Below are 19,644 nucleotides of genomic sequence, written 5' to 3'. Positions count from 1 at the left end.
CACGCCTTCCGTTTTCTGTTGGTGGGGGGACCCCCTTCGCGCGTTGCTATGACGACCGAGGGCGTTGCGCCTGCCGACGGCCGCAGACGCAGCGGCGGCTGCTGCCTCCGGTTGCCCGGGTAACCAGGTAGCAGCATCGCCTGGAGCGCTTCCCCGGGTACTGAGTCGAGTGGCTGAGCCAATGCGGAATTCAGCCACCTTTAAAAAAAATAAAAAACACTGGCTCCCCCTACTTGTGTCGTTTATTTAATATTTAATTGATTATTATGAATATTTAATGAATTGATAATTCATTGCCACGTTTGCACCCCGCCCTTCCCCAAAGGTTGGGTTATAAAGAGACCGCAAGGCCATCTCTCTTGCGTTTGCAGCCAGGGGAAGGAGCACCATGCCAAATTCTAAACAATGTGAAGGGTAGAAGAGGAGCCCTGCTGGATCAGACCCAGCATTCATCTACAGCAGCCTTTCTCAGCAGCTTTACTGTTGAGAAACCCCAGAAGTAGCACAGATCCTGCAGAATAGGGCTGGGAAGCCGAGCTGTGTACTGGCCCACCCGGGGCCCTGCCCCTGTCCACTCACCTCCAGGTCCATCATTGGCCACTTTGGGAGGAGTGGGAGGGTTGACATGACTATATATTTTCATATCACCTGATAAATGTTTTAAAAAACACATTTTTTAAACAAATAAATAATTAGCTCCCACCCATCCAGGAAACTCTTCCAGGGCCATCAGGAAACTCTGAGGTTTCACAAAAGCCTGATCTATAGCATCCCATTTCTCACTGTGCCAGACCAAAGGCCCCTGAAAGGCCCACAGGCAGAGCTCAGAGGCCAAAGCCTCCTGCAATAGTTGCCCTGAATCAATTCATATACTGAGGCAGACCACACCTTAAACTCAGAGATCCTCACTGCTAACGGGTCTACTGGAATCTAATGGAATGTAAGCTTCCAACTGCTATTGACAAGGCCATTGGAATGAAGGCAGGAAGTAGCTGGTCTAGGACTGAACTTCTGAGAGCCCTTTCACCAGCTTCATCGGTCATTGATGAGGCCATGAAAGAGAGAAGCCAGCAAACAGGCAAGCCAGATATCTATTGTGCCCACTCCCATCTTAACTGACAGTCTCCTTGATGAGGAAAACTTGTCTAATTTATCCTCCAGTCCCCACACCTTGGTCAATTTATTTCTCCATTTCCATTCTGTTTATAGCCCACCCCAAGCCAGCTCCATGGTATATATTGGAGCTGTGCAAACAGAAAGAAGACTTGATACTAATGGAATTGAGTTTGCTTAGGAATGCTTATGAGATGGCAGTAAAGACCACAGAAAGGGGAATATTTTGCAGCCTCCACAAGCTCACACTCAGCACAATTAGATAGTAGCCGTGAGGCTTTTGTGAGCTTTGCAGAGGAAATATTGTCACTCCTCCAGGACAACTGCTTGTTTTGATGGTTAGGGAGCTGGAGGCCCTATTTTGGACTGCTTCAGTCCATTGTCCTTGGCTGAGGTAGACTGGCCTCTGGCAGCTGTTCGGCCAACCACATGACCGCTTGACCAGAGTTCCTCATGGCAGTGGGGAGATCTGAACTCCCCTCCAATTGATTACTTACCTGTCTGTAGCTTCAGGGACCTTTGGGGAGAGGCTAAAGGAGGCTGTGGCTAGGCCACTTTTGAAAAAAATGGACCTGGACCCATCCAACCTGGTCAACTGCCACCCAGTTTCATATCTGCCATTTATGGGCAAGGTGACTGAGCAGGTGACTGCAGGAAAGCTACAGAGTTTCCTGGACAAAGCATCGACTCATAATCCTTTCCAGTCAGGCTTCCGACTTGGCGATGACTCAGGTCACCCTTGCAGATGAGCTCTGTAGGCAGCTCGATCTAGACAGGTCAGCACTGCTGTTCTATTGATCATGGGCTCTCCCTATAGAGGACAGGGCCCTTTGGGAACAGTTCTGCAGAGCCTGTAAGACTGAACTGTTGTGCCAGGCCAGGGAAATAACATCTAAAATACTGGCCCCTCCCTACCTGAGAACCCATCTACCACATCTAACCCACTAATCTACAACATCTGGGTGCCTTGCCCCCCTCTAAAAGTATGTATTGAATAGGAAGCCACTTTAAAATTGATTTAATATTCAATCTGTTTATTTCATTCTTTATTCTATTGACAGTTATTTTAAACTATTGTGAAGCCAACCTGAGTCTGACATGGAAGGGTAGCATGTAAAAATTAATTTTCTTTATTTTAAAAGCATGGAGGAAAAACAGCAATTAGTATAGCTTAAAATCAACAATAATAGTGTGTATATGTGTGCACACGTCCACCAAACAAACTGGTGAAAGGCAAGGATAGAGGGACACAGGCAAATAACCCAGCAAAACACCCAGCAGAGGGTGTTACAAAGAGGGAGTTAAACAAGCAAGAAGGATTTTGGATTCCCACCAGTCTAGCCTCAGAGAACAAAAGCACAGCTTCCAATAATGAGCAGAATGAAGTGGCAGAGGTTCATAAGAGGGAAGATGCTCCCTAAAGGCATGCCAAGCTGTGTAGGGATTTAAAGGTGAATGCCAGCGCCCTCTGGAAGCAAATTGAGAATCAACAGTACAGCCCCTACAAGTCATTCCAGCCAACTGTCTGGCCACAGCAATGTGTACCAAGGGTAGTCTTCAAAGGCAGTTCCACTATTCTAACCTTAGGCATTAGGGGAGCAGCAATCATCAGCTTTCTGACGGATTAACTAGTGACACAGAACTCACGTTCAAGTATGTACAGGATCAGACTCCCCAGGATCCTGCCAGTCCATTGTGCCAGCACATCAGCATCTTGGGGCTTTCCCCCAGAAATCTGGAGGTCACTATTCATGACACAGCTATATCCTATTTTAGTCTCCAGAAACAGATATGGCAGGATTGTGTCCTTTTTCAAAATAAAAAATGTCCTAAATCAGTTTACTAAAGAATAAGAAAGGAATAGGAGCAAATCGCCTTGAAGAAATTAAAACTTCCCTTATATCACTTTCAGTTCTCTATAACTGTAACCCATGTGACATTGAGGAATCGGGGTCATTTCGGGTCAGCCATCTTCAGGTTAACATCCGGGACCTCTTCGCCTCAGCAAAAAAAAAAAGAAAGAAAAAAAGCCCCATCCACCCCTTGCCCATGCGCAGTTTAAGACACCCGGTCATTCTTGGTCATTCTTAAGAGACAGCTTCACAAAAGTAACGCACATGCGCGGTTCGTCTCCTCCTCCCGCGCCCTTCTGCGCACGCGCATGCGGCACGGGAGGAAACCAGGAGGAAGGCCGAGTCTTTGTCTCTCTTTACGCATGTGCACTGAAGCCTCGAGCCCATTACCGGAGACGCAAAACCTGGCCGGCGACTCCGATCCCGCAGTCTCCCTTTCCCCGATTGGTCGAGAGGGGCACCCCCCCCCGGCTGAGGTCACGCGGGAAGCGTGCGCGCGCCGGCCGCGGCCGTGCGCGGCAAGGAGAGCGTGCGCGCGCGCCGGCCGCTGAACGAAGCCCTGCCCTCCAGCAGGGACTCATTGTGCAGCAACCGGGCTGATTCTTCGTCCGCGCGGGCCTCCCACTCCCCCCCACACAGACCTCCCTCCCTCTCAGCAAACACGCACGCTCCCGCTAAGCTACGGAAGCCCGCCGGGCCAAAGTGTAAGGAAAGGAGGAAGGGGGGGCGGGTTGAGCCGGTTGGCGGCCGAGGCCCCTCAGCGCCAACATCACCACTTTCTCCCCCCTCCTCTTTTCTTCTCTCTCCCCCCCCCCTTTCTGCCTTTCTCGCGCGCTCATTTGAGGGACGGGCCTCGCGGCCGCCTTCCCCCTCCCCCGCTCCCTCTTGATTGGCTCGCGCCCTCGAGGCTCCCCACGACTTCGCCTCGCGCCCTTCCCCCTCCCTTCTCCGCCACCACCACCTTTTCTGCCCAACCACCACGGGGGTGAGCGCGCGCGCGCTCCAGAACCAGGGCTCGGCGTCCAATAAGAGCGCGCCTCGCGGGACTCATCCCTGTGTGTGTGTGTGTGTGTGTCTGTCTCTCTCTCTCCCCGCGCCGGGCCTGCGCGCCGCGTTTTGTTCCTCGCGCCCTCCGCGAGGAGAAGGAAGGAGGGAGGGAAGGAGTCTCCGCGTAGACTGCCTGCCAGCCCTTTCGGATTTACGCCGTCTCTCTTCGGGCCTGCCTTTCGCCCGCGCGTTTCCCCTTCCGGGCCAGGAGGTGCGCGCGGCGGCGGCGGCGGCTTCGCGTCGTCGTTCTTGCCGGGCGGCGGTGGCAGCCGGTGGGCCGCCGGTTCGTGACTTGCCTCCGTCTCTCCCGGCGCGCCTTTCCCGCGCCCAGGCTCCCCTCCGCGCCGTCGCCCAACGGCCCTCGCGCGCGTCCCAGGAGGCGGGAGCGGCGGGCTGAGACTGCGGCGCCCGGCCCTGTCGTCCTCGCTTCCACCGCCATGTTGAAACAGCCGCTGCCGCCGCCCTCGCCTCAGCCCGGCTCGCCCGCCTCGGGCCCCACGCCGCCCGCCGCGCCCACGCCGCCTCCCCCGGCCGTGGCCGCGGCTGCTTCGCGGAAGCCCAACCCGGCCCCCGCCAGCCCCAACGGCAGCCTCAGCCCCGGCGCCGCGGGAGGAGCAGCAGCAGCAGGAGGAGTGGGCAGAGCCGCGACCGTGGCCGCCCCCGGCAGCGGAGCGGGAGGCCCCCCTGGAGGAAGCGGCACCAGGTAAACGGCTCCCCACATCCGGGCCCTGGAGCCCAGGCCGCGCCGGTGCGGGGGGGGGGGGGAAGAGGGAGGGAGAGATGCTGCTGCTGCGCGCGCACGTGCCCGCGCGCTCCCCGCCGGGAGGAAAGAGTTGGTCGGCTGATGGGATTCCCAGGCCGGCATGGGAGGCTCCAGCGCGGCGGAAGCGGCTGCCGGAGAGTGAGGCTCCCTGGGAAAGTTCCGCGGGGGGGGGGGGGCGGCTAAGGACGGCCCAGGAGGCCTTAGGGGTGGGGGAAGCGGCTTGGCAGCAGGCCCCCAAATTTGAAGCGAGGGATAGGCGTTCGTGTGCACGCACGCTTCCCCAGATTTCATGGGGTGGGAGTCAGCAGCTCATGCTTAGAGGCAAAGCGTGGGTAGGAAAAGAACAGCAGGGCCTCTTTCAGTATCTTTTGGGTTTGGCCCAGTGCAGTAACTTGCCTTCCAGTAACTCAGCTCCCAGTATAACTAAGACTGTCCCTTGCAAAAAAAAGTTAAGCAGGAGTCTTTTGTAGGCCAGAGTCTACTTCACCAGGTGAAAAGCACTTGCTGCTGCAAATCCGTTAATCTCTAAACTGCCTAAGGCTTGCAACCCTCTGGTGTCCTTTCCCAGAGTTTAGTTGTGACTTCCTTCTGAGCAAGTGTGCGTAGAATTGTGCTTGGGTGTTAAAAGCTAGTGTAGTTGTACGGCTTAGCGTCAGGCTGGGTGCCCCAGTTCCCATCTGTAGTCTGCTGTGGAACTTTTCTTTGTGACCTCAGAGCTGTCACACATTCTTGGCCTAACCTAACCTCACAGAGTTGTTGTGAAACTAAAACGAAGGAAAAGAGAATGATGTAAATAAATTGGCATCCCCATTGGGGAGAAAGGTGGACTGTAAATTAATAAATCCATGTGTAAATTACTTCATGTGTTACAATTTAAGAGTGTTACAGATGGAATGGTTGCTTTGTTAAGGTACATACTTTTATCTTGGACGCATATAGACGAGGGCACTGCAAGTTAGTTATGTCCTCACCAACTCAGGCATTTTTTTACATACTAGAGAATTGAGCTGAAAACACCTTTACGGTGTTTTACAGTTTATACCTGACAGGTGATTACCTTACCTATGTTCAGCTTGTATGACATCGAAGGAAGTAGCTGTATTTCCAGTTGTAATGAACTGAGTAGTGCAAACTAGACTAGGAGGGACTTTGTGTGGCTGGAAAACTCCTTCCAAAACACATGGTCCTTTCAGTTTTTAGAATCACAACAACAAAAGGCATGGGAATTCTCAAGCCTTGAAAGTTGCATGGCAGAATATCAGACGCTCTGAAAGGCTTTGTAACTATATATATATACTATAAGCTTTAATAAAAGAGTGGATGTATCAGGAGTGCAAATGCCAGGGTATGATTTAGCATAGGTTCTTTGCTTTTGGGTTGACTTGTTTCTTTATCTCCGTTAGAATGACATCTCTCTGTAACATAACTTGCCGCCTGGCTTGACATGACTTCCCACAAAACTACCTAATAACGGTTGTAAACCTAATTGAAATATTGATTACAGAACAGTTAAGTGTGGGTAAGATCCATAAGAAACCCTTTCCATACAACTACCAACACATTTTGCTGCTTTTACAGTCCATCTCTGTTAAGAGGGATGTTTCTTGCAGTACCCTTTGTGCCTGCTTACCTCAAGAGGCTGTACTGACCTGTGCTATGAAGAAAGACTTGCTATTACTAGATCAATAGCGGATTTAGGAGACCCATCCCTTGCTTTCTCCACTTTAAAATGCTTGTTTTAAAAAAATTTGTAGTTTGAATCCTTCAGGACAAGTGCAGTTTACATAATGAATGGTGATATTGTTCAAAGATAGCCTATTACTATAATGTTTGTGTGGAGGGTATATCAACTTCTCTAATTCTTTTCAGGGGTCAGAGCACAGGCAAAGGACCTCCACAGTCTCCTGTAAGTATCTGATTGTCCAACAGAATCCAGATTCCCTAGACCAGGGTTTCCCAACCACAGTACTGAGGTTTAATATGATACTGCAAAGGCCCCTCAATGATATCGTGGTGTGGAACCCTCTCACCCTGTGATTGCCATTTCTGGCTCCAAGTGAAGAGGAACGAAAATGTTTTTAAAACATTTTTTTTAAGTATATCCTTATTTCGGTAGGTTGGCCTTGCCTCCCTCCCAAAGTAAACAATGATGGGCCTAGAGGGGGTAGGGAGGAGAGGGGCCCTGGCTATTTAAACCTTGGGCCAACAAGGCTCCTCTCATTCTGGGAGGTATAGCGGGGAAATGTACCTCGAAGTCTGAAAAATATTTCAGTAGTACTTCTATGGTCAAAAGGTTGGGAACGGCTGCCCTAGAGCCACAAGGCCATTCTTGCACATTAAGTCTTCTATACTGCGGGATATTAAATGATGCAAAATGTCTTCTTGATGAAAGACCTTGATTGCCTTTTCCGTTTTGCTAAATATTCTAGTTAGACAGTAGGCATTAGTGCTGGGTTCAGACAGTAAAACTAGAAAATAAACCATTAGCCATATGAGGTACATTCAAACAGGATTGAACATGTGTTCCAAGGCAGCATTTGCTTACGACCTACTTGGTGAGAAAATATTGGAATTTTGACCCTACTTCTGGCTGTCTGCCCAGGGGACTGGTGGCTATCGTATTCCTCAGAGCCCTGGCTAGGGCATCTGACTGCTCGAGGAAGCTGTTTGCATTAACCAAAGAGAAGGAAAATCCTTTTAATTTGCTGCTTTGTGAGAGACAGTTTGTTAAAGGGCGGCTCTTATTGCTGTTTTGATTGTGCTGGACTCCTGCAGCTAAATGGTCAACAGCTGGAAGCACTAGATCAGTTGTAAAGAGCAATATAAGTTTGCAAGTTTTCTGATGAGACTTGTCCCTCCCCTTATTTACCTTTAGGCCTTTGAGGGTGTCTACAACAATTCCCGAATGCTGCACTTCCTGACAGCTGTTGTGGTGAGTCTCTGACATAAGTTAGGCGGGTGGAAAATTTGGGGCAGATGAATAGGTAGGTGAATGTGCATTAAAAGATGATGTTTCTGTTGATGTGGGAAGCCTTGTGGTATAACCTCTTCAACCTTGTTACTCACATAAGCCTAGCTTGAGCATTCTTTTTCCTTTTTGTTTTGGTTTTGTGTAGCTTTAAGGGTGTCCCCAGCAATATTCTAGATATATTCTCTGGATATGTGTGCAGCTATTGCCTGCAAGCCAAACAACAATGTTGATCAGTTGCCCAAAATGGTATTCCAGCTAAATCGAGAACGTAGTTCTAATCTCCTGTGCTGGTTCTTTTCCTGCAGTAGGCGAGGGTATCCGGGGGGAAGAGATAGGTGTGATGAACTCCAGCTTTAAAAACTTCCCTCCCTTGATGTTCCTTCTGTTCTCTTGCTTCTTTCCCAGGGTTCTACATGCGACGTGAAGGTGAAAAACGGAAGTACTTATGAAGGCATTTTTAAAACATTGAGCTCCAAGGTGAGTGCTTGTTTTGCTCGTGGTGTTGAGAAGCCAAGGGTTACTTGGCAAACTGCTAGAGAATGTGGGCCGGCGAAACGGTGTGCTCTTAACACCTGTGCTCACAGTTCCAGGGTGGGCAATGTGCATGTGATGTATGGATTATTTCTGCAGTTTGATCTGGCTGTGGATGCCGTGCACAAGAAGGTGCCTGATCAGCCAATAGGGCCCAAGCGGGAGGATATTGTGGACACGATGGTCTTCAAGCCTGCCGACGTTATGCTTGTGCACTTCCGCAACGTAGATTTTAACTACGCCACCAAAGGTAAATACATCCATGTGACTTCTCTCGAAGCCTAGAACGGAAAGGGTGGGACTTCCCATGCAGACCCGTCTCCTTTGTTCTGCATCCTAGATAAGTTCACAGATTCTGCCATCGCCATGAATTCCAAGGTGAATGGAGAACACAAGGAGAAGGTCCTACAACGCTGGGAAGGGGGCGACACGAACAGCGACGATTACGACTTGGAATCCGACATGGTAATTCGTCCCGCTCTGGCTGGCTTGGGTCTGGTTCTTTGCCGAGCTGTCGCTGGGGCTCAAATTCTTGAAAAGGCGGCTGTCTCTCGTTTCAGTCCAACGGCTGGGACCCCAATGAGATGTTCAAGTTCAACGAGGAAAATTACGGTGTGAAGACCACCTATGACAGTAGCCTCTCCTCTTACACGTGAGTGACAGTTTCAGGGTTGAGTGGGCTTGGAGGACCCCAGGACGGGGGGTGAGATGGTCCACATGCTGGGGACAGCAGTGGAACAGCAGATGGGTCATTTCTCCACCCACCACATGCATTTGTCTTTAAGTTGCTGCACGTAACGAGCAGTGAGTAAAAATGAGAAGCTGAGGGAAAGCTAATAGACAGATTGACAAAGTTTGTTCAGTATGCTGGCCTTGTCCTATTGAAGCCCCCAACTGGTTCTGTACCTTTCTGATTTCTGTTTACTGAGGTGTGTTTTGTTTTCAATTTTAAAAAAATGATGTGCGAGTGTTTTTGATGGCCAGGGTTTTGATGGTAGAAGAGAATCTTAGCTTAAATGTGAAAGAGTTACTTATCCTTGCCTAACAAAATTTGAGTCCAGTGGCACCTTTTAAGGCCAACAAAGATTTATTCAAGGTGCGAGCTTTCATGTGTGTGCACACTTCCACAGGCAATGGAACAGGGATTATCAGAGTACAGGTGGAGGTCGATGGGGCTAGCAACAAGTCTGCCATAATTGCTGCTTTTCACAACTGGTCAAGTGTCTGCCGTTAATCACTAACCTTAACCGTTTTATTCCCCCAATGTTTTTGCAAATGACAATTGAACCCAAAGGACTGGGCTTACTTTTCTAGCAAGGAATTATCATGCTGCATATTTAGGATGTTGCGTTGCTGTTGCTCCTAATTTAAAGCCTCCTTATATCTGTGCTTTTATGATCCCTGTTCCATTGTCTGAGGAAGCATGCATGCACATGAAAGCTCCTGCCTTGAATAAATCTTTGTCTCAAAGGTGCCATCAGACTCAAATTTTTGTTGTGCTACTCCAGACCAACACGGCTATCCATTTGAATTTATCCTTGCCTACTTAGTAGCATATGCATGGGGTGTGGGCTAAAATTTCCAGCTCCCCCCCCCGAAAGATCAGTTTTTCCATATCCATAACTGAGAGGTGTGCAGGAAAATCAGAGGCAAGGGATTTACATGGATAGCAAGCTAGCTATGTTATAAGCTTTTCATCTGTGTTGCAATCAACAGTGTAGTCACAAAAGTGTGCCTTGTCAGAGTATGTTGCAGTCTCCCCAAGCCCTAATAAGGAACTGCTAGTCCTTAACTTCCTCTCCTGATGCCCACGCCGTGCTTGCCGGGAGGTAGGTTGCATTGTGCAGTGGGTTGGAGGTCCCTTCCACAACTCTTATGATTCTATAGGCTGTGTATCACTTGAGAGACTAAATAGACACTCAGTGCATGTAGCCTTTCTAACCCTGGCCTCTAATAGTGCAAGCATGTGGGCAGGCCGCAGCAGACTGCCTCTGATTCAACAGCTGTTTAGCAAAACCTATACCTTTTCACGTATGGTACTCGCTTAGATTGACCGTGGCCATTGACGGAAATTGCACGTTCCTTTGCAGCTTGAAACGTAACTTCAGGATCACTGTGTGGGTAGTGGAAAAGGGTCAGCCAGATCTTGCCTGGTGTAGGCCAGCCAAGACCGTGAATTGCTGGAGGTATCTATAACTCCTGCTGGAGGTATCTGCTGGAGGTATCTATAACTCCTGAAGCTGGGCATGGAAGATGGTTGGCATTTGTGAGTCCTATCTGTAGAGGAGCAGCCGGTAGAAGATTCCCTCACCAGCTTTTGTGTCTTGTCTCTGCGCGGTAGAGTCCCTCTGGAGAAAGATAATTCAGAGGAATTCCGGCAGCGAGAGGCCAGGGCTGCCCAGCTGGCTCGGGAGATTGAGTCAAGCCCACAGTACCGGCAACGAATCGCCATGGAAAACGACGATGGGCGCACAGAAGAGGAGAAGCACAGCTCCGTGCAAAGACAAGTGTCGGGGAGGGACAGCCCTAGTCTGGCATCCAGGTGAGACGGCGACAAAAGCCTAAGAGGGTGAAAATGGAAGGCTGGGTTTGGTCCCAGTAGCAAAAGACCCTCACAGGAATAGAGGAGCTGGAGCGGTCACTTGCTGCTGGTTGAGGTGGCTTCTTTTGGGATAAAGGGAAACCGTGCCGAGGTTTGCCTCTCTGGAAGCTTGGCTGGCACCTCTGGGGTCTGCCACGTCTTTTGTGCCTTTGAATTTGCTGTGGTTCCTGGTGCGACATCGCAGTGTTTTCTGTTTCTTTCCAGAGACGGCAAATACATCGCGCTCCCCCAGCGTGTCAGAGAAAGCACACGAGGAGGCATGCGCTGCAGCAGCTCGCGCGGCGGGAGGCCAGGGATGGGGTCTTTGCCGCCCCGCGGGAGCGGGCATCATCCCGACAGCAGCCCTGGCTCCATTCCGGAGCAGCGAGGAATCAACGGAGGTGAGGCTGAACTCTTGGTCTTTGAAATGGGGAACTGGAGTGGTTAGATGCTCCCATCCTCATGAGACAAGAAGGCCTGTGTCCCTCCTCTGCCCAGAAAAAGAAGGTATCTCGGGGGGGGGGGGGGGAGGAAATCTCTTCCATTGAGGTGGCATTCTTCCTGTTAACATGGCTTTTCCAGTTTTCACTGTGCTGGTAAATGGTGGACTCTGTCTTTTCTCCGCAAGGGAGAGTTGCAGGTAGCACAGGTCTCTTTGATGTGCTTGTCTTACTGCTTATTTGCTGCCCTTATAGGTCCATCCAGAATGTCTCCGAAGTCTCAGCGACCCCTCCGGGGGGCCAAGACCATGTCTTCCCCTTCCAGCCGCCCCATCGAAGTCTCAGCCGCATCTCCGACAGGTACCACGCTCACAGTGGGGCCAAATGATCATTTTCCCTCAACCAGGATGACAAGTTGGCATTCCTGGGCCTGGTATTCACATCTCTCAATATCTTTCCACACAGTGGGCCGTCTCTATCCTCCTCGTTCCCCCAAGTCGGTCTCGGCTGTGCCAGTCTCCTCCCAGGATCCCCCCGTGGGGTCGGCTGTCCCCGCCGCCCCTACATCACCCTCGGAATCGAGAACTGCCTTGGAGCCTAGTGCTTCCCCAACCCCGCCTTCGCCCAAGGTCCTGACATCTGCCCCTATAGCTGCTGTTGAGGGTAAGTATTCTCCCGGAAGGCAAAACAAGTCTAGCCCAGTGGCAGTCTGGCAGACCCCACAGGTGAAGCGTTGCCAGGAACTGAGCCAGGCACACCTTCTTCTCTCAGTGGTTTGACCTTTCCTAGAATATCCAGACTTTCTGGTTCCCAGACCTTTCCCCCCAATTAAGTTGGTCCCCTTTCCCGCTAGGTTTAGTTGGTTGATAGAAAGAGAGGGCAAGAGCCTCCTGTGGCGCAAAGTGGTAAGGCAGCAGACATGCAGTCTGAAAGCTCTGCCCGTGAGGCTGGGAGTTCGATCCCAGCAGCCGGCTCAAGGTTGACTCAGCCTTCCGAGGTCGGTAAAATGAGTACCCAGCTTGCTGCTGGGGGGTAAACGGTAATGACTGGGGAAGGCACTGGCAAACCACCCCGTATTGAGTCTGCCATGAAAACGCTAGAGGGCGTCACCTCAAGGGTCAGACATGACCCGGTGCTTGCACAGGGGATGCCTTTACCTTTAGAAAGAGAGGGCAGCTTCATTTACCCTTCCAAGTTCAATTTAAGAAGGTTGGTGGGCTTAGATGTAAGACTCCTTATGGAGGCCGTGATTCTTTGAAGTGGGTTCTGCTTTGTCCCTTGCGGTGCATCTTGGGAGTGTGGCGCTAACTGCTCTTTGTCCCCCCTCATCTTCAGTTAAAGAGGTGCCTAGCTCTGCCACCAAAGAACCCAGCAGGACCTTGGAAGTGATGGGGCCCTCCGACCTGGTTAAACAGGCCAGCAAAGGTTTGCGACTCCTTAATTAACCTTTTGAAAATTCTCAGTCTCTGAAAGGATGGTTTGGGGGGGGGGGTTCCCAAAGTGGAGCATGAGCCGCGTGGCTCATTATGCCATATCTTTTTTGTTGTTGTTTTAAGATTTAACGTTCTTAACTCTTGGTCGTTTTGCTCAATTGTCCTGATGCTTTTGCTCTGTTCTAGGACTCCAAAATGAGCAGAAAAGGAATCAACTGGAGGAGCTGCGCAAGTTTGGAGCTCAGTTCAAGGTGAGGGAAGGCTGCCCAAGTGTCCTTTGTGGGGACGATGATACAGGGACATAACCATAATGTTGGTTTACCCCCTTCTTCCCTCCCCAGCTTCAGCCCAGCTCTTCCTCAGAAGCCTCACTGGACCCTTTCCGGCCCAAGGAGTCTCTCGAAGCGAAAGTGAAGGACAAGCCCCCGGAAGCCATGGTGGGGGCAGGAGGCCCGTGCGAAGCGCCCGATGAATCCTCCAAGCCCAGCCTCGAGCTGTCTGAGAGCAGCAATAAGGAGGAGAAGGGACCCTGCGAGGGCATGGAACGTCAGACCCAGACGGCTAGCCCTCCAGGCAAAGGTGACACGGATGACAAGGAGGACGGCCCTGTCTCGGAGTAAGTCGCCAGTGGGAACCTCAGCGTAATGCAGCCTTGCTGCACCGTCCTGGTGGTTTCCTCATCTCATTGCTCTTGTTCTGTCTGCCTCCAGGCAGGTGAAAAAGTCAACTCTAAACCCGAACGCAAAGGAATTCAACCCCTCAAAGACGCTTCTGTCTGTGGTGAGTAAGTCAGGGGGGACAAACCCTGGAAGTTGCCTGTGCTTGCAAAGGTGGCGGGGAAGGACAGGGGAGAGATCTAAAGTCTTCATAGATTTGGATCCTGAGATGATCTGAAGACATGCCTTAAGTAAGAGTTGGCTGCCAGGCTGGACTGGAGCTAGACTACTTGCAGAAGACAATTCGGTCTTTTTAAAGATTCTATCTCGATAGTTGGTGTTTTGAATTCATAGGTTTTCTTTTCTCTCTCCCCTCCCTCTTTTGAACACTTAGAATAAGTCAACCAGTACGCCCACTTCACCAGGACCCCGCACCCACTCTACGCCCTCCATCCCAGTGATTACACCAGGGCAGAGTGGCATGTACAGTCCGCAGTACATCTCGTACATCCCACAGATCCACATGAGCCCAGCTGTGCAGGTGAGCAGCAGGGGATGGTTCAGTGACAGCCTCCCCTTGTCTGTCTGGTTCTGCCTCTGAACAGTGTGTTGGGCTGTATAACATTTGGTCTTTTGAAATTACCGCTTGGGGTGGGGAAGATGGCACAGCCGTAGAGTTAAATTGGCTCGCCTCGTCTTCTACAGGCACCCCAGATGTATCCCTATCCAGTTTCTAACTCTGTGCCTGGGCAGCAAGGGAAGTACCGAGCCAAAGGTAAGTGGACGTTTCTGAAAGTGTTGGCGCTTGAATGGGATGCTTTACTCTTCCGTGCCAATCTGAGGGACCGCTTCTCTCCTTACGCCCCCCGCAGGACATTTAGTTCTGCGGCTGCTAATCTACTGGAGGCCCCCGGCCCCAAAGATGCACGCCTGGCCTCGACCCGGGCCAGGGCCTTTTCAATCCTGGTCCCACCCTGGTGGAACGAGCTCCCGGGAGAGCTGAGGGCTCTGGTGGAGCTATCAAGTTCCGGAGGCCCTGCTAATAAACAGAGCTCTTCCGCCAGGTCTTTGGTTGAGGTCAGAGGCAGGAACAACAGGGGAACCCTCCTCACGTTACGCAAGAACATCCAGTGTACCCCCCACCCTGTATTTAATAGTTGTCAATTTTTTTACATTGCATACTTGTATTCCACTTTTGACTTGTGTGAGCTGCCCCTGAGCCTTAGGGGAAGGGCAGCATATAAATATATGATAAATAAATGAATAAATCTATCTCCACACAGGCTCCCTGCCCCCGCAGCGTTCTGACCAGCACCAGCCGACTTCAGCGCCCCCCATTATGCAGGCTGCAGCAGCTGCTGGCCCCCCTCTGGTGGCCGCCACGCCGTATTCCTCATACATCTCTTACAATCCCCAGCAGTTCACGGGGCAGCCCACCATGATGCAGCCCATGGCACACTATTCCTCGCAGGTGAGGGTTACGGTGCGCCGGGGGGTGGGGAGAATCGGGGCTCGGGATGTGGAGAAATTTCTCCCCCCCCTCCTTACTCTAATCATGTTCTCTCCCCCCCCCTCCCCAGCCCGTCTTTGCCCCCATGCTTCAGAGCAACCCTCGTATGATGACATCCGGCAGCCATCCCCAGGCCATTGTCTCGTCATCAACTCCCCAGTACCCTCCGGCAGAGCAGCCCACGCCCCAGACGCTCTACGGTGAGTTGGCACGGATTTGGCACCCGCTCTGCACACCCTCTTCCCTCCCTCCCTCCCTCCACGCGGCTGACCGCTGCTCGCTGCCTCTCTCCCCAGCCACAGTGCATCAGTCGTATCCCCACCATGCCACGCAGCTGCATCCGCATCAGCCTCAGCCAGCGACCACGCCCACGGGCAACCAACAGCAAGCGCAACATGCTGCCCCCAGCCCTGTGCAGGTACTGGATGGGGGAGGGAGGGGATGACTGGCTGTTGGGGGGATGGAGGCATGTAATGCTCGTCTGGCACTTGCTACCTGGCATTTTGGTTTTGTGTTCCGGGATCAGCACAGGGGTCTTCTTACAAGCTCCTGTCGGAAGACCTAAAGCCCAAAAATCTAAAGCCAGCTCGGTGTAGTGGGTTAGGAGCACGGGCGTCTAATCTGATGAGCTGGGTTTGCTTTCCTGTTCCCCCACATGCAGCCAGCTGGGTGACCTTGGGCTCGCCACAGCACTGATAAAGCTGTTCTGACTGAGCAGGAATATCAGGGCTCTCTCAGCCTCACTCCCCTCACACAGGGTCTGTTGTGGGGAGAGGAATGGGAAGGCAAATGTAAGCCACTTTGAGACTCCTTCAGGTAGAGAAAAGTGGCATATAAGAACCAACTCTTCTTCTACTACTTCATAACGGAAGGGTAATCCAGCACACTAGGGGTGAAGCTGCTTTCGGTCTTCCCCAGCCCTTAAGAGCTGACGTATGTGAAGGGAAGTTCAAAAAAAATCAAAGAAATAATGCAATCCCTAGATTAAAAGTAGTCCAATGTCACATCAATGTGCAGACTTTTGTGTTCTTTTGAGAGTCTTGGTTTAAATTTACAGATGGGAGTGAGAGGGCAAATTAACGTACAGCATAATGAATTTGCCCAGGGAGAAGAACCTCCGATAGATGGCCAAGTCCAGGCCTTCACTCGTACTGACTTCAGCCTGTGACCCTATTCCATTTGGGTCAAGCACCAGGTTTCTCCCACCAGCAGAAAGTCTAGAAAGGGTTTTATTTTATTTCTGTTTTGAGTGCAGGCAATTAACTACAGCTCTCCCCTGAGGAACCTGCTCCTGATAGTTGGGGATATCAGAGCTTCCTGGCCTAGTTTTCCAGCCGTGTATCCGTGCTGAGAAGGATCCGCAACCACAGAACCCTTTTCCACCTTTCCACAAGCAGAGCTTGGTGGAGAAGGCGGCAAGATTAAGATGAGCTGGATGCTGTGCTTTTACATAGGGGGTACTCCTTATCACCATGGTGGGCTTGGACTTTACTAGTGCGGCAGCATCAGAGGGGAGGAGAATGTGGTTGAGAGTCGGTCGTGCGCAAGGCTGCAGGGATGAAGTCGTGACCCTTGTGCTTTCTGTCACAGCACCAGGCTGGGCAGCCGCCCCACCTGGCCAGCGCCCAGCAGCAGCAGAACCTTTACCACACGGCCACCCTGACTGCTACGCCCCCCTCCATAACGCCAGGGCCGAGTGCTCAGTCTCCGCAAAGCAGCTTCCCCCAGCCGGCTGTGTACGCCATCCATGCCCACCAGCAGCTACAGCATGGCTATACCAACATGGCCCATGTAACCCAGGTGAGTGTGTGCCCAAGCGGGTTTAGGGGTTCAAGTCTACGACGTCTGTAGTTTACGAAATGCTATCGATGAAGTATTATCCTCTTCCTCCTGCCTATGCCAAGGCATCCCTTTGCTGCCAAAATTTGAAAAATTGTAAACAGCTCGGTTCTTTCTTGGCCAACTGGCTCTGTGGCTTAAATGGCTTGTAGTTTGGCAACTTAAATGTCTTCTGCAGCTTGATTGGAACCCCAGCCTGGAGGAAAGAAAGCTCTGCCAAATGAGATCAGAGCCCTTTGGGGGTAGTCAACATGTGGTCCTCCAGATGTCCATGGACTACAATTCCCATGAGCCCCTGCCAGCATCTGGAGGACCACAGGTTGACTACCCCCTATGTTAGATGTGGTTCAGCAGGGTTTGCAAAACAGAGCCGTTCTTCGTCGCCCATGATACTTGACAGCTGATCTCACTGGCCTCTTTGCATGTACCTGCCAAACTGTCTTCCTTAGGGGAAGACATCCCCTCCCCCGCATCATAAGAATCTTAAAGGCAATATTGGGAGTTGTTTTATGTTGGAAATTTTAATCTAAACCAGATTTTATTTTGTAGTGTAGAATCCTGTTTTATAGGATTTTAAATAGATCGTGATCGGCCCCGAGTTAGCCAAGAAAGGGTGGAATAAATGCCTGCATAGTAATAATAAATAAATATTTAGGTAGGAAATGTTTGCGATTGAAGCAGGTTCCTAAATAAAAACAAAGCATGCAAAGTTGTGGATTAAAATTCACCTTTAAGTTAGGATAGCACAAATGTATAGGCCCATTTTTATCTTTGCAGGGTCACTTAAAGTTGTTTTTGTCCTTCTCTGCTGTCAGTTGACCGCTTTCCCTCATTTACTGTCATGGGGGAGCCAATATCGCTGAGATCTTGCTGTGAAGGAATAGTGCTTACTGGGGCCATGCTGTTGCTTGCCCAGCCTTGGAAACTATGCTTTGTGATCATGTGGTGGGTCTGGCAGTGCAGTGGTAACTCTTATAACCTTGCATGGCAATTATATGCCTGCTGCATAGACCAGGTGTAGCAGTTGCATTCACCTCATGCCTCATTAAACATTAGGCTTAATTTTGTCTTCACTCAGGCTCTCTCCAGTTTGAGAACATCTCACATTTTAGCCAGTTTGATAGACATGTACCAAACCGTCATTAACCAGGGACCGTAAACCAGCTGCTAACTAGGTGGAATCTCCCAGCACGTTGAGGATTCGGACTGCCACGGCGTCCACCGGCTCCTACGCAGTTGTTGAAATGCCACAATCTTGTGTTCTGGATGTGAAATATGGATCTGCCAATGGGCTTGAACTACTTCCCCTTTTTCCACAGGCCCACGTCCAGACTGGAATTGCAGCTGCCCCGCCCCCTCATCCTGGAGCTCCCCAGGTCATGCTGCTGCACCCCTCACAGACCCATGGTGGGCCTCCCCAGGGAGGGGTGCCCCAGAGCGGTGTACCCACTCTCTCAGCCTCCACGCCCTCCCCATACACTTATATAGGGCACCACCAAGGTGAGTCCAGAGAGAGAAATGGGTGCAATTGGATAATGCTCTCCACTGCTTTCGATGAATAGGGGAAGACCCCCTCGGGCAGGGGCTCCCTGGGGTTGTGAGATCTGGATAGGGATGGTGACTCTGGACCGTCTGCACCGCCATTCGCCTCACTGACTCTTTCTTCTTTTTCCAGTTCAGTCTCATCCTTCCCAGCAGCTTCCATTCCACCCCCCTGGGAACTGATGTCCACACTTCTCCTTGTGACCTGAGATCCCCAGCCAGCCTTGGCTCAGTTGCTGGCCCCACGCCTGGGCCCAGCCCACATGCCCATGGCAGAGGCCCCTGGAGGGGTGCAGTCTGGCCCGGTCCGGACCCTCCCCCCTCGCCAAGCACCTTCCTTTCCGTTGGTTCAGTGAAGCCCATACGGGGCGCTGTCAGCCAGCGGGATGGAGCAGGGCCCCTTCCCCGTGCCCGGAGAAGGGCAGGGTTTCTTTTCTGTTATTTATGACTCCATTCAGGCTCTTAGAGCAAACGCCACTTTCCCACATTAACTCGACAAGGACATGACCAGACGGACAAACCTTGACTTTTTATTAAGTAAAAATATTTAAAAAGTTAAAAAAAAAAAACCAATAAAATTTTAAACTAACTAATTTTGGGCTTGGGGTGACTGTGTGCGGAGGGGAGGGCCGATTCCTAACCTTTTTCTAAAGAGTGACTGCAGTTCATTGTGATCCCATGTGGACAAGTTTGAACGAGGAGGGGGGGTCTCATTGGGTGTCCCCAACGAAGGGTTTATTCCGGTTTCGAGAGCTGTTCACAAAAACAAGTCGCCGTTTGCTAGTAGCTCTGTTGATCCAGTTTGTTGCTTTCCTCCCTGTGGTTGGTAATTGGGGGTGATGACCGAAATGAAGCTGTGGTCCCCAGTTCTGGGACCACCTATGACAACTCAGCAGAAACCATAGTTCAGCGCTAGTCTGCCTTTCTCGCTGAGAGTCAAGAGTGCTAAGACAGCAGGACCGGACACTGAATGTGCAATAAATACAGCGGGGTTTTGACTGCAAAAATCTGAAAACGGGACTAAAACAAAGCACAAGTTCTTAATCATGAAACCACCTAGGGCGAGGACATGCTTGGTAGGCCACAGTCTGTACCCCTTTTACCAGTACAACTCTGGCCATTTATTTATGGTACAGCCCTGTTTACCTGTCCAAAACCTCCCTCTACAGTAGTTCCATTCTTACTTGGGGAAGCCAGGACAGTGGGTACCTTTTTGCCCTTGTTGGGAATGCTATTCCTTAAAGGGGAGGGAGGGCACAGCAGACAGTGCCTGTCTGCAGGGGGTTATCTGTTTTGCCCATTTGTAGCATGGGAACTGCAGAAGGCCCTGGTGCTCTGAGGAAAAGCTGTCATTGGCTGAGCATA

The 19,644-nt window shown here is 51.2% G+C and overlaps 1 protein-coding gene across 4 annotated transcripts; it reads left to right on the top strand.

The window, feature by feature from the left end:
- Positions 1 to 3,433: 3,433 nt before the first annotated feature.
- ATXN2L (ataxin 2 like) lies at positions 3,434 to 18,872 on the top strand. Of its 4 annotated transcripts, none has more exons than XM_077313629.1 (23): positions 3,438 to 4,716; positions 6,646 to 6,682; positions 7,652 to 7,708; positions 8,153 to 8,224; positions 8,378 to 8,528; positions 8,619 to 8,743; positions 8,839 to 8,930; positions 10,620 to 10,820; positions 11,085 to 11,260; positions 11,555 to 11,659; positions 11,765 to 11,962; positions 12,635 to 12,724; positions 12,919 to 12,983; positions 13,074 to 13,348; positions 13,443 to 13,512; positions 13,783 to 13,929; positions 14,094 to 14,163; positions 14,672 to 14,859; positions 14,969 to 15,098; positions 15,195 to 15,316; positions 16,489 to 16,698; positions 18,057 to 18,237; positions 18,413 to 18,872. In XM_077313629.1, exons 1-23 carry the CDS (start codon positions 4,451 to 4,453, stop codon positions 18,460 to 18,462), a joined length of 3,078 nt encoding a protein of 1,025 aa, XP_077169744.1. In that variant the 5' UTR covers positions 3,438 to 4,450; the 3' UTR covers positions 18,463 to 18,872. The 4 variants fall into 4 exon arrangements, with proteins under 4 accessions (XP_077169743.1, XP_077169744.1, XP_077169747.1 ...); XM_077313632.1 differs by lacking the exon at positions 3,438 to 4,716 and adding an exon at positions 4,862 to 4,914; XM_077313631.1 differs by lacking the exon at positions 3,438 to 4,716 and adding an exon at positions 5,655 to 5,686.
- Positions 18,873 to 19,644: the final 772 nt, after the last annotated feature.

The sequence above is a fragment of the Paroedura picta genome, chromosome 16 (assembly GCF_049243985.1).
Source record: "Paroedura picta isolate Pp20150507F chromosome 16, Ppicta_v3.0, whole genome shotgun sequence".
NCBI classification, from domain to species: Eukaryota; Metazoa; Chordata; class Lepidosauria; order Squamata; family Gekkonidae; genus Paroedura; species Paroedura picta.
This window is presented reverse-complemented; position numbering and strand designations above follow the sequence as displayed.